The sequence below is a fragment of the Urocampus carinirostris genome, chromosome 4, assembly GCF_059441175.1.
Source record: "Urocampus carinirostris isolate Australia breed hairy pipefish chromosome 4, RoL_Ucar_1.0, whole genome shotgun sequence".
NCBI classification, from domain to species: domain Eukaryota; kingdom Metazoa; phylum Chordata; class Actinopteri; order Syngnathiformes; family Syngnathidae; genus Urocampus; species Urocampus carinirostris.
The window spans coordinates 16,122,741-16,137,533 of record NC_142352.1 but is presented as its reverse complement, the minus strand read 5'-3'; the positions used below and the strand labels follow the sequence as shown (position 1 = coordinate 16,137,533).

At 36.9% G+C, this 14,793-nt stretch overlaps 1 protein-coding gene across 4 annotated transcripts in view; it reads left to right on the top strand.

Moving 5' to 3' along the window:
• The window catches only part of diaph3 (diaphanous-related formin 3), a 137,528-nt gene that overhangs the window by 3,379 nt on the left and 119,356 nt on the right, over nucleotides 1-14,793 (top strand). For 2 of the 4 annotated variants that reach the window (XM_088333761.1, XM_088333760.1), the window contains exons 2-12: nucleotides 1,995-2,027; nucleotides 2,328-2,507; nucleotides 3,463-3,567; nucleotides 3,780-3,910; nucleotides 4,101-4,175; nucleotides 6,801-6,870; nucleotides 7,897-8,033; nucleotides 8,285-8,390; nucleotides 11,990-12,100; nucleotides 12,250-12,368; nucleotides 12,577-12,693. In XM_088333761.1, coding sequence (XP_088189887.1) covers nucleotides 1,995-2,027; nucleotides 2,328-2,507; nucleotides 3,463-3,567; nucleotides 3,780-3,910; nucleotides 4,101-4,175; nucleotides 6,801-6,870; nucleotides 7,897-8,033; nucleotides 8,285-8,390; nucleotides 11,990-12,100; nucleotides 12,250-12,368; nucleotides 12,577-12,693 — 1,184 coding nt within the window. The remainder of the gene's footprint in view (nucleotides 1-1,994; nucleotides 2,028-2,327; nucleotides 2,508-3,462; nucleotides 3,568-3,779; nucleotides 3,911-4,100; nucleotides 4,176-6,800; nucleotides 6,871-7,896; nucleotides 8,034-8,284; nucleotides 8,391-11,989; nucleotides 12,101-12,249; nucleotides 12,369-12,576; nucleotides 12,694-14,793) is intronic. The other 2 variants (XM_088333763.1, XM_088333762.1) reach the window with 1 other exon arrangement.

The following is a 14,793-nucleotide window of genomic DNA, read 5'->3' as shown; positions in this document are numbered from 1 at the left end:
AGACTTATGTATACCATGTGGTCGTGACGATACGGTAACCTAAAACAATAAGTGCATCAAAATTTTAAAGTGGGCACTCCTGTTTTTAGAGCAAAATTAAAAAACTAATTTCATGGTAACAGCTAATCACTCAGCCTTCCACTTTAGTATGCTTTTTACGCACTCTCACAATAAATCAAACATTCACTTGATTGACGAACTAATGTTATGATAAGAGCTAACACAGTGTTTCCCATAGAATTTTGTGAGACCCCGGTGGGTGGACAGTCTTGTGGGGTTCCGGTGGTGTCCCTGGGAGCGTACCGCTCCTTGTGATTAGTGCTACAACAGGATGCTGGTTCCTGTTTGATGTTTTCTTTGGATGGATCCCTAAACCACTAGGGTGGTCGGGGCCCCATTTCCCGTGGTGTGCCTTGGCCAAGTACAGCCTGGTGGCGCCCATTCCTCCCAAGGCCAACACATGTTTCCACCCGAAACATCTGTCGTGTGTCACAGGGAGTTATTTCACACTTGTCAAGCTCAGCCAATTGTTCCCCTTATTAACAGGGTCTGTATGGGTGCTTAAAATCCTTGAAAGTGCTTGAATTTTAATGTTGTGTTTTTAAGTTTAGGGAAATGCTTCAATTTTGGGTGAGGTGCTTGAAAGTGTTTTAAATTGTTGCCCTTGCCATGTTTTTTGGAAGTTTGACTATAGACCACACTATAAACAAATAATAATATTTTTAAATAGTGTGTGAAAATGACAGCCACGCCTGCTCAGGTGGCCTGTTTTTATGCCGTTATTATGTGAAGCGTCACCGCCCTCTACTGGTCCCACCCAAGAGGACAGCTCTATTTAACAAAAAAAAACATGTCACTCGTGGACAATTCACAATGTTTCTGCAACCATAATATAATTAAATTAAGTCAAAATAAAAATTATTTTCCTGCTTTGGCTCATTTAAAAAAAAATATTGTCCTCTCATTGCAATAGCCCCGTTCCTGTGTTCAATGTACCGGGACCACCCTCTCCCCCATCCCCTCCCTCCTACAAGCTTATTAACCAATTAACCAATTAATAAAAAGCGGGCAGTACACAAAGGAGATCAACATGGCTTTGCCATCTTTTTTTAAACAAGACATCATATAGTTTTTTATTTAAACAAATTATATACATATTTTCAGTTCAAGCTTATTCATATTTAAAGACATTATTGTATATTTTTTTAATGATAAAAATTTACGAAACCCTGTTGGCCTGCCATAGTTTTCATGTGGTATGGGGGGAACACTGTAATATATCAGTCTCTACCCAAATGTGGGTGCCAATAATCCCCCCGCAAGATAACCGGTAGACATCGACTGCTTGCAGGATAGTCTTTTGTGGTCCTCTGTGGCTTATCTATTTAGTGAACATTCTTTTTAATGAAATATAAGTTTAAATTTAGCAGAGCTGCACTTTCTACTCAACAGGATGGGAAAGTGCATTCTTCTTTATTGTTCTCTCCGGTTTGCTTCAGTCTTCTTTTGAAGTTTAAGTAGAACTTTTTAATCTAAAAGGCTACAAACTCCTTTTCAAAAGCTGTCAAACTGGGTTTGTCCTTAATGGAAGTTAAATGCCGTTTAGGCTGCTTTTACATAAAGATTATTGGGCGAGGCATTTTTGGTCCCATTAAAAGTTATCACAAATTTAAATACAAAGCTTTTATTGGCGTCTCAGTGTAATGTGAACTTTATCTGCTTTGCTTTGTATTTTATGGTGTTATATTGTGCCATTAGGGGGAGAAGCGATGCTGACAAATCTGACTTTAATTGTGATGATTTTGCAAATGTTGCGTTTAACAAGAGAGATGTTTGTCTATGAAGTTTTTACTTTTGTACAATTATTACATTTTCGTTTAGTGTTGCAAGTTGATTTTTTTTTTTGGAGGGATGCAGACTAATTTAGTACATTCCCGTACATGACAGTGACTCTGTGAGGCCTCATTTTGTTTTTGTCTGCTCCCAATTTTTAGCATCTACCATTTAGAAATCTCACTGATGACATGGTAAGATATAATACATCGCACCTGTTTTCTTTTCCTTGGCTGCGGCTTTCAACTAACATTACTAAAACAGTATTGTTTGATGTTTTGACAAGTATATATTTGCATTTATTAACAAAGCCCTTTTCACTCAATAAATAAAGCAGTTGTCTGCTTTCTTTTTCCTTTCTTGTCAAGTTTGTTCCTTTTCTCTCACAATAAAGGCATAATGTGCTTCTGACTCTATTATTATCTTACACTCATCCTACTGTTGTGCTTCTATTTCCCTGATTTTTCTTTTTTGTCTTCCCTCCCCTCTTGCAGCTGGACCGGTTTGCAAGTATTCGGATCCCGGGCAGTAAAAAGGAGCGTCAACCTGTCACCAATTCGAAATGCAGCGCCATGGATTTGTCTGTGTTTTCAACACCAAACCCCCAGTTTGAGGGGCTTTCATCAAAGATCACCTCGGAAAAGGAAATATTGGCACTGTTCGAAAAGATGATGGTATGGAAGTCATTATTTGTCATGTTGTTCCAATTCGTGTAATGTTTTGCAATATTTATTGTAATACCGTACACCCCAGGGACATGATAATTATTCTGAGGTGAGGATCGCTGGGTAAATTTGTCATATGGCGGGAAATGGTAACCTATGGTAATTAGCTTTTAGGTAACAAACCCCTGTACCCCAGGTAAACACATTTACAATTGTATTGACAAATTAGTAACAAAATTGTATATAGTAAGTACTAATATTTTATACATGTGGTTATGATTAACTATTTCATAAATGAATCTATATGCAAAGGAAAAATAATTGTTTTTTATCTTTGCCGTGATATAAGTAGAGCAGGTGCAATGGAGTTGACGGGTAGATGCAGAGGGGGAGGAGTCAGCTGAATATACATATAAAACTGATTTTAAAATGACCACTTGTGAGGATCACCATACCTTTCAAAGACGTTGTTGCTTTAATTGCATTCTTATTCTTGATCATTGTCACGATTGTTGGTTGGTTAGTGATTCATGTGCTCCTTTTATATTTCTAGATAATCAAGAGCTTTGTTTCGATGTTTAGATAGATAGATAGATAGATAGATACTTTATTCATCCCCTAAGCATCACTGCAAGCCTTGGACTCATACCCAATAAATAAATTGGGAAAAATAGAGTGTTGTACCACACTCAGTCTTTCAAAAGCACACAAAAATTATGAACTGAGTGATGAGAAAGAAAGCATTGTGGGAAGTGGTTCAGCCAATAGCATATCGGCATATTTTTGATGCCACACCTTGGAAGTGAAAATATTGTAAGGCGCACAGCCATATCCAGGGGTTTACTACATGTATTTGTTTCTCATGTCTGTTTATGTCAATGGCTTTCAATGCTTTAAGTTCCTCATACATAAAACAATAAAGCAAACAAGTGTTGTATTCTCACCTTTTTTCATTTCCTGTTAGGAGGACATGAACCTGAACGAAGAAAAAAAGACACCCCTGAGAGACAAGGACTTGAATACGAAAAGAGAAATGGTCATCCAGTATGTTCACACTGCTTCTAAAACGGTACGTTTGATGTAATGACTTCATCTCCTTTTCAATTTATGGTGTTTGTGAATGCGGTTTTTTATTATAGGCACAGTTCAAGTGAAGAGGCTTGCAATGCTGTTCAGAACATTATTCATTTGATAGTCTTCCTTACTTGAGCGTAATTCTTAACCAATGGTTTTCTATTCTTATAATATTGTGTATATCAAACATCTGTTTTCTTCCTTCAGGGTGGGTTGAAAAGCAGCTACCAGATATCGCCTCAAGAATTCCTGGGAGAACTGAAGTCAGGGGTGATGGAGGAACGTCTATTTGCCTGCCTTGACTCATTGCGTGTTTCACTTACCAGCAACCCTGTCAGGTGGAGTAAAGCAAAGAAAAACATGTATTTTCTATCTCGACTTTCGCCTAAATTTTTTAAAATGTTGGATATTTTCTATTTATTTCAGTAATATTGTCTAGCATTTTTGGGATAGTTTGGATAATATTATTTCAATTTCATGAAGCATACTGTACCTGTTGTGATGTTCTTTTTTTTCCCCTCTTTCCAGTTGGGTACAAAGCTTCGGTCATGAGGGCCTTGGATTGTTACTGGAAACTTTGGAAAGATTGCTGACCAAGAAACAGTAAGTGCCTGATTTCAAAACGGAACTTTTTTTAATCAGCAGGGGTCCTTTTCAATGGAAGGGTATGACAAATTGAAAAAAAAATCCGGTTTTCCAAACTATTTTTTAAGTCGTCTGCTTAAATGAATGTACTGTTTATATATATATATATATATATATATATATATATATAATTATTTTATTTTATTATAGTTCTTTTTTCCAAACCTTTCAGAAGAAACAAACTCAAAATATAGAAAAAAAACATGATTGAATCGTGCAACATGGCCATGTTTGTTTGCCAGCTCTCGAAAGAATGACTCTGGAGACTATATTGTTCTCTGTTCCCAAACTGGAAAAAATTATTGGGGAAAAACATGCCAAACAAAAAAGACGGACTTAGAAAATAGAAAAAAAATATCTGAAATAAGAGAAAAAACAAATACTAAAAAGTAAAAGCAGAAAGTATTTATAAAAGCATTTAAAGATATATCTTTAAATTTTAGAATTTTTCAAAAAACAAAAAGAAAATCAGTTTTAGTAACATAAAAATATTCTATTAAACAAGCCCACTTACATTTAGTCCGAAAAATTCGTTTTTTTGTTGTTGTTCAAATTATTGCGCTACACTCCTGTTATATCCTTCAAGAGTGGGGAAAATATGATTATATTAAAAATGTTGCGAATTTGGGTGTTCGATTAATTATTTGAGCAAATAAACGATCAACCAATTAAACTGAGGAGGTGTGTTAATTCTTTTTAAACTCTCCTTTTTCGACCACCACATACGGTTTTGGAAAATTTAATACGGAAAACGGACGAAAACTCTTTTAGTTAATTTGGAGAATTGGCTACAGACGAACTTAAAGTGAATTAAGTTCAACTTCCTTTAATCAAGACACACTCGGAATTTTTTAATTTTCTTTTCTAATCATCTACAAAGGTAACTTGAAAAAAAAACACAAAACAAAATAAGGATAAGAAAAAGACAAAGAAATTGGGATCTTGGCTGGCACAATTCAGATACAAAAAAATGTGGTTGGCTTAATTTCTACTGTAGATAAAACTTTTTTACCCTTTAAACATCGATTGATACCTGTAACCATTACATAAACTTGGATTAAGTGCAATGATGTGATGATTGTGTATAGGCTGGTTTTAAGGCGGTAGAACTGCCAGCCTGGAGGCCTGGTCGAGACCATTACCCCTGCAGGCTGTTGAAGCTGTGGTTTTTGCTGGGCTGGTCTGCAGGTTTTTTGTTTCAAGGAAAGCTTTTAAGTCACTGGGTCAATCCCACTTACTTTGCTGCTGGCTGTCTCGTTGCTTGCTCACAGGACCTTCTGTTCCTTGCTACTTTTTCGGTTGGAAAGGACTTGGTCTTTTGCTCCTTGCTAGCTTGTTGCTCCAACAGAACTTTTTGTTACTTGCTATATGAGCCTTTCTTGCATACAAGATTTTATTGCTCCTGGCACGCTTGCCTGCCCCAGCAGCACTTTGGTTTCTTGTTGAGAGACATTATTGTACGCTCATTGGCAAAAAAATGAATTAAAAAAATATTGCAGAATTTGAGATTTTATCCCCCACGGATCTTGCCGACCTCCTTGGTGGGCATTGTCATGACAACCCGGAATGCCCTTTTTTCACAAATGAGATATCAAACCTCACGCCCATTTGGTTTAAGATCAGGCGATGGTGTAATTGTCATCCTGTGCAGTGCTTTGAGGTATTTTTGTGCTTAAGGGCTGTACAAATAAATGTGACTTGACTTGACTTGCTACTAGATAATTCAATCACTATGAATAATTCAATTAAAGCAAAGTATTCAATTTACATTTTTGGCATTGTTTCAGGGTGGCACGGCGGCTGGGTGCTTGGCACGCAGCCCCACGGTGCAGGGTTCAATTTCAGCTACCGAAGCATCCCCGTTTGAAGTTTGCATGTTCTCCCCATGCCTTTGTGGGTTTCCTCTGGGGACTCCAATTTCCTCCCACATTCCTAAAAATGTGCATGTCTGATTAATTGGCTGGTCCAAATTATCCCTAGGTGTTAAAGAGTGAGTTGTCTCTCTCTGTGCCCTGAAACTGGCCAGCAACCCATTTCAGGGTGTCCCCTTGACCACTGCCCAGAGATAGCTAGAATAGGCTCAAACACCCCCTGGACCCTAGTGAGGATCAGCGGTGCAGAAAGCTGATGGATGGAGGGATGGATATTGTTTAATCATTTTCTGACATTGAAGGCAGGAACATTTGTTTTGCTTGTGCGTGATCTCAGATTAGCTATTTCAACATTGTTTTCTAGCTGGGGGATGAAGGGAAGAGAGAGGTAAGGTGGAGGGGGAAGAAGGTGTAGTTCATGTCAGTGTGACCCTTCCCCCTGTGCGAATCAGATTGCTAACCCAACATAAAATGCCCAACTAAAATATACACATAAAAAGTATTGCAAATATACCTGTTAATAGTTTTGCAAGTAGATGAAAAATAAACACCAACGTTTGGGGAGTGCTGCATCTAAAAAATGTTCTAAACGAAAAATATTGTAGCCCTATTTCCCAAATATCACTATAAGGTAATGATATGTTTTCGAGATGGATAACGTAAGCAGAGTAGTACATGAAAATAATGACATTTTTGTGTGATTTTTCACCAGGCAAGAGAGAATCGACAAAAAGAACCAGCATAAGGTTATCCAGTGTCTCAAAGCTTTCATGAACAACAAGGTAAATATGCACACACCTTTTTGCCCTATCATTGTTCTGAAACACATTGAGCAATTAGGTAGGCTTGTTCCTTTATCTGCAATTTCAACCCCTCCATACAATTTATATTAAGGGCAACATTTGAAAGTATTTGATGTTAAAATAGATTCATCTTTTAGGATTCTATAACATACTCCATCCAAAACCTTAATTTTTGTGGGGGGGATTGGCCTCTCGGGATTGACACCCCTAACATGGGGAGAAAATCTGTTTTTATATGAACCCATCAGAGAAATCAGGGTTCAAACTAAATGCCCAATGTATCACAAAGCTTACTGTAAGGTCTGGGTAATTCTGCATCACACAGATGCTAGCTATCGTTTAACTGCTATCTTATCAGCCAGTCCAGACCTTCTCATGGTTTGAAAGTCATCATGGAATGAGTGTACCTTAGACAAGTAATTTTCAACCACTGTGCCGTGACACACTAGTGTGCCATGAGAGATCGTCAGTTGTGCAGTGAGAAATCCAATGTCACTTTTTAAAATTGAAAATTTTATAAAACATTTATGAATCATTTTCTGCAAATTTTACGTCATTGCCAAATGTCTGTGCTATAAAAACTGGGGGTAAAATAAATTATATTGTAATTAAACATACTGTTCAGTGTCATTTTATAACATTTCTGGTAAGTGGTGTGCCGCAAATTATTTCCAATATAAAAAACATGCCCTGACTCAAAAAAGGTTGAAAAACACTGCCTTAGACATTCACTGCTAGCTGTTGGCACACTTTTACTCCATTTTTGAGCCCTGACACTTTTTGATACTGTCTATGATAAAAGGAAATCAGAATCTGTCCACTAGGGTTGTGGATGACATAATTTAGATCATTTTACTCTGTTCGCAGGAGTGCGACAAAACAAACAAAAATAAAACATTCTCGAAACAAAACTTGTTCTAATATTTGGAGCATTATAATCATAAACAATGGATGATTTTTCTTTGTACATGCAAACGTGTCTAAAGATGTTCTCTTTTATTGCAGTACGGCTTAGATCGAATACTCGGGGAGGAGAGAAGTCTTGTGCTACTAGCAAGAGCAATCGATCCAAGCCAACCGGCTATGATGACTGATGTCATGAAGCTCCTTTCGGCCATTTGCATTGTGGGCGAAGAGAACATGTATGTTCTGGCATTAATGGTTTTTTTTTTTTTTTAAATAACTGTGTTGTCTGCTGTCATTAAAATTCAAAATATTTTTGATGACAGTAACTTACATTTCAGAAACACAGCATTAAAAATTGCTGATTTAATGTAACATAATTTAATAAGTGTTGATGATTGGCCCCACCCTTTTATACATGACAAGTACACTAATGCACGTTTTACAAATGTCAACCTAATACTCATTCATGCTTTTCACATACATGAAGTTTGGAGAAGGTCCTTGAAGCCATCACCACAGCCGGGGAGTGGAGAGCAATCGAGAGATTTAGTCCCATTGTGCAAGGACTACGAGATCGCTCGGTACAGTTACAGGTAAGAGCAAACAAAAGCCAGTCTCCTCAATTACAATCGTAGGTGTGTTTTCTGTCATACTTTAACATGTTTATATTTGCATTTATCTGCAAAACAAAAACATATACTTTAAAAAAAAAAAATCTTTAGTACAGTGAATCGTTCGCTTTAACGTGGTTTACTCTTCACAGTTTCGCCACTTTTCTGATTTCCTTTGTGCATTGTGTTCTGAATTCTGGATGGCTAAAAGGTCCCAAAGATAATAATTAATATCATAAATTAATAAATGTTTACAGTATACATACAGTATTCTGGTAAATGGATGCCTGGGCCTGTAAAAATGATTTGTTCTTTTTGTTTTCAATGCAACGTAAATAATTTAATTGTAAAAAAAAAAAAAAGGTTTATACTTCATGGATTTCACCTGTCACTGGTTCATTTAGCAACCAAACACCCGCAATAAAGACTGTTGAATGAATTGATCTTGAAAAGGTTTCAGTCTCTTTTCACAGCATACCACGTGTGTTACAACATTTTTGCCCCCTAGCGGTTATATATATTAATTAAAGGCGTCATGGGTGAGAGCATTCCACTAAAATGTTTGTAGATCTCAATCACTCTGTACAAACGTCTAGTTTGTTTACATAAACCAAATACAAAATGACTAATCATAAGCATACCACAAATAAATGGGGAAAAACAAATACTTGCGCATCTTTCTCCCTTTCTCTGGAAACTCTTACATGCATAGTAGACTGCAGTACCAATCAATTATTGATTGGCCTGCCATGATTCAAGCCCCTGAGTCCCAGAACAAAACTTGGAGGGCAAACGCGCAACAACTTCCAAATGATCCAATTTTGTTGGTTTTATATATCCGCAGTTGTCACATCAATATTAAAATCAAGCCCTCCCTTTTCGGTGGCTGGAGAAAATATACATGCATTTGTAATGTTGCTTTTGGTCCTGTGAGATTGGCTCATTTAGCATGCACGTAAGAAGGATTGTGTTTTTGATTCTGGTTTATTTTTTATTCCAATAGGATTGACTCTTGACTTGCTCCTATGTCACAGGTTTTATATATATATTTTTTTGTGAATACTAACATTAGAAAAAAAATACTCAAAATTCAATTGTTTTTTTGTCTTTTTGGTTACAATTGCAATAACATAATACTGCTTTAGTAAACACGTCTCCAAAAAGAAGTGTTCTAGAGACTCGAGCTTGACTTTCTGAATTAAGCCTCACTTTTTTTTTGTCTGTAATAACGATAATGAAAATCTATTGTTAGGATCACCAAAACTCTCATATATGTATTGCAGAAAGTATATATGATTACCGGTGTATTCATTATGTTAAGATTTGTCACTACTTAACATACAAGTGCTCTAATATCTAATGGCACTCATGCCTTTGCTAAGAAAAATATTTTAGTCAGGGTCAAAAATAATAGCTGTACAATTTAACAATTAATAAAAAGTAGACAAATGCTCAAGATAGGGAAGCTTTATCTAACAATGTGGCGCACGTGAAGCAATTTTATGACAGCGATGATTAGCGTAAGGAGTACAAAACAGTAAAATATGTATAGTTGTATTTGTTGGGCAGCTGTTAATTTAAACGAGCTGTCAATGTTGATTAATTCGCCGATCAGGAACAAACATACGCAGGAGTGTGACAAAAATAAGTAGCCAAAGTTCAGAAGCCCACATAATCACAACAGTCCGCGCCATCCAGCTAATTTTGGCCACATTCTCCAGTATTTCACGCACATTATGAAGAGGTAGGGAGGAGACGCAAACAAGTTGTGCTATCACTTTTATAGAAACTCCAAATATATTCTAAGAATGAATATGTTGGACCATCACAACAGCCTGTACACATCCTGAGCCATCTGACTGATTATGGCCAAGCCCTCATGTGGCCCGTGCACATTCTTAAGAGGTAAAGAGGAAACACAATCTAATCGTGCTACCACTTCTATAGAACATCAAAATATTTTCTGAGGAGGAATATATTCTACAACAGTTGTGTCCAAAATCAGGCCAGATTTGGTAAGCTGAAAATGTGTGAGGCCTGACTATTGAGCCTGGCTTTCTTTAAACAGTCTTTAATAAATTCACCCTCCGTGACAGGTTTGCAGTGCTTGACAATCCTCTTCGCTACTTCGTAGCTCGCCTTTTTTAGCATTTTTATTTGGCTCGCAGGGTCTCCGAAAAAGTGCTTCTGTTCCGTAAACAGCTTCCAGTTACTTTACCTTTCATAGTGTTCGTTTCCAGTTAGCTTTTTGTAGTAATACATGTTTCATCTGGGCTCACGTGGCGATTCAATTTATATATGTAATCACAGTCCTACATGTATTGCAAATTGATATAATTGATATTGCGATTTACATTTCTTCCCTAAAACAGGCAACTTAAATCATACATTTCTAGGACAATAAACCATGAATGATGTTCAAACAATGCACATCAGTCTGCGTCAGTCAGTTGGAAGGTCAAGTCATTTTTATTTGTATAGCCCTTAATCACAAAGTGTCTCAAAGGGCTTCACAGGTCAAATCACACTCACATCAAATAGAGCCTCTTAAAGAAACAACACAGCACATGTGTAAGCTATCAAATTAAAAACGAGATCCCTTAAATTCAACGTATTGGAATTCTCGGAAAAAAACTTACTTGACTGTATAATATAACGCGGCTTCAAATTGTCGACCATATTCCAAAATATGACATTTACTACCATGCAGTATGCCCGAATTCTTTGCACATTAAATGTGCTATGGATGTAATAATTTACAAATTCTACCTTAATTACTGAAGTCACCTTCGCCTGTTTTTTTTTTGTCATATGCTAACAAGGGCGCAGTGATGTATTCAAATAAATTGCAAGTAAAGTAGCCGCAGTACCTTAAAAACTTCTATCTAACAACTAACTGACTCAACAGCAGCGTGAAAAAAAACAACACTTACTGTCAAACTTTATTTCAGTTCCCATCGACCCAATGCACTTTGAGTTGATGGTGAAGCTGCTACCATGCCATGCATTGTGTGTGATACAAAAAGGCCGGGGCTGTCTGCCTCGCGTTCTGATTGGCTGAAAACAAGCATTTTCACATCTATTAATGATTGCCAAGCTCTCCAGTGCCTCGCACACATTATAAAGATGTAGAGAGGAGACACGACTGAGTTGTGCTGCAACTTCTATCAAAAGTATATCCTAGTAAAGGCCATACATTTTTGGGATCGTTCTAACAAATCGTGTCAGTTTTTAAATATTTTAGCATGGCACCAAGTATCTAATTAATTATTTGAGCTCTCAATGCATCGTGCAGTTTATCTAGAGGTAGAGAAGAGACATGACCAAGTCTTACTACTACTTCTGTGAAAAATCATAATAATTTTAATGAGGAACATAAATGCTTGCAATTTTTCTGACAAATGGCGTCTGCCAATAGAATATTATAGTGTGGCACCCAGTGACCAATAATCGTGTCTCTCCAGTGCCTCGCACACACAATTAAGAGGTAGAGATGAGAAACACCCAAGTTTTGCTATTACTTCTCTAGAAAAGTCATATATCTTTTAATGTTAACAATATGTTTGCATTTCATACTCCAGGTGGCATGCATGCAATTAATCAACGCTCTAGTAACATCACCCGATGAGCTGGACCTCCGCCTACACATCAGGAACGAATTTATCCGTTGTGGCCTTAAAACCATTTTACCCGTAAGTACAATCATAGAAGAGCACTTGAATTATCTCCATTCTTGTGTATATATATATATATATATATATATATATATATATATATATATATATATATATATATATAATCGGTAAATTCTTTTCTGTGTGTTGTTTCTTCTTCTATGTAGCAACTCTCATCCGCGAGGAATGACGCTCTTGACATTCAGCTGAAGGTATTTGAGGAGCACAAAGATGAGGACATGATGGAATTCTCACATAGACTGGAGGACATCAAAAGCGAGATGGAATATCCTTTTTTTCGGTTTACGTAATTGAGTGACCAAAATAAAACACAATTTTCACTCAGCGAAGGTCACACATTTGTGAATGGATGTTGAATAATATAAAGGGTGACACTCTTGGTATTGATTATAACATGCTTTTTTCTTTTTCTTTTTATGGTGAGAATGTATTGCTTCCATTGATCTGCAAGTCCTTGCCTTGACTCTTTTTACTGATGCAGGCGACGTGTTCAATATTTTGCTGAATATGGTCAAGGACAGCAGTGCGGAAAATTATTTCATCTCCATACTGCAGCATTTGGTTCTCATTCGCAACGACTACTTTGTCAGGTTAGTCAAAAGAAGGATTGTCTAGTAAAATAGAATAAAAATCGTCCTTGAATTTGATAAATTATGATCTTTCTTATTTTACTATATTTAAAATTTGATATTTTGTATTTTTATATGCTGATAAACAATATAAATCTGCAAAAAATAATAAAAAATATATCGTGTTTCCGTAGTGCAGTGGTTAGCACATTCGCCCAACTACCGCGAAAGGTCCCAGGTTTGAGACCGGAAATGGTGCCCCTACGACCTGTGTGGTTAAGGGATGCAACTGACCAACCACTCATAAACATTTAATGAAAGTAAAATGCAAATATACAAAATTATTTACTTATTTTTAAGTATTATATTTTTCAGTATTTTATGCCATGTACCTCTCGGTTACTTTTGCTTAATTTACATATTTGACATTTTGTTCTAAAAAGTAAGCTACAATTGTAATCAGTATCAGTAGTAATTTAGTATTATTGTTGTTGGAATTTAATAGAAAAAGGGTTTGGTTTTTTTCATTATTTATCATCTCATCTCATTAGCTACACCGCTTGTCCTCAGTAGGGTCGCGGGGGTGCTGGAACCCATCCCAGCAATCATCGGGCAGTGGACAGGGGACACCCTGAACTGGTTGCCAGCCAATCGCAGGGCACACGGGGACAGACAACTCACTCGCTCATTCACACCTAGGGAAAATTCGGAAAGGCCAATTCACCTGAAATGCATGTTTTTGGAATGTGGGAGAAAACCGGAGTGCCCGGAGGAAACCCACGCAAGCACGGGGAGAACATACAAACTCCGCACAGGAAGTCTGGAGCTGGATTTGAACCCGGAGGTTCCCAAGACATGAACTGTGCCGCACATGCGCTAACCACTGCGCCGCCGTGCTTACATTATTTATCATTGAACCTAGAAATATAAACCAAATAAAATACGCAATGATTTTTATTTACCTTTTAATTATAGAATTAAGAGTTTGAAGATGCAGTAAATAATTTATTGTTACCAAACAATTTTAATAAAAAACAAAAATAATTGCTAAATAAATTCATACTGTAATTTTGAAAAACATTGTTATAATATTTGTGATTTCAAAGTAATAATGTAAGAAAATTATTCTAAAGGCAAAGTATAGAGAAGTATCACTCAAATCTAGCATTTTTCCACCAAGATATTTCAAGTAGTGTTGTTCTTATTTTACTAGGAAAAAAACAATTAAAATATAGGTTAGGGAGAATTAAATGGTATCTAAAAATAAGGAAGAGTCCTGCCATAATTTGTGTCATTTTTTTTACAGTACAGTGGAACCTCTGTTCTCAACCATAATCCGTTCCATTTTTTTGTACGAAAACCGATTTTGTACGATCACCGAAGTCGCTTTTTTTTTCTTACCGGTCGGCAGAAGCCATGCTCTATTCCTGGAAGAAGGGAAACTCGCACATTCTTCATATTTTGCCTTTATTTCTTTCTTAAATGCAATAGTTGTACGCACTACTCCTCTTTTTTCACCTGTAACTACTTTGCCGCTTGCACCAACCTTCTTCCGAGGCATAATTAGGGGTTAAAACTCTCTCTTCACCGCTTTTTAAAACGAAAACAGAAAAGGAGTGCGCGTTGCCGTGACAACAGTTGTTCACGAGGGGTGGGGGCAATCTACACTCGTACGCCACTCGGCATTGCCCCTAGCGTACCGGCGTTCGAACTCCGATTTTTTGAACGAAAAGCGAAGCAAGAATTTCTCGAATTTTTGGGCCGAGAACCGATTTGTTCGAACTGAGAGGCGTTCGAAAACCGAGGTTCCACTGTATAAGAGTTCACAAATCAAAATATAGGCAAAGACAAAAATAAAGGATACATAAAATAAGCAAACCTTCTGTATGTATACTAATTTTATAGATAATTTATCGATCATCAATGGGTTACGCGCCATATTACTTAGCGAGGGTAGCTATGCATGTGCCTTCTTATTTCTTTATTACCTCAAGTGCCCTTTCCAGTGTTATCATCTTGATTCTCTGGATACCAATGGCTAAACAAAGAAAGAGAACTGTAGCATTGTGGGAGGATGTTCAGCTTATAATGTATATAAAAGAGACTTCATGACTCTCTAAC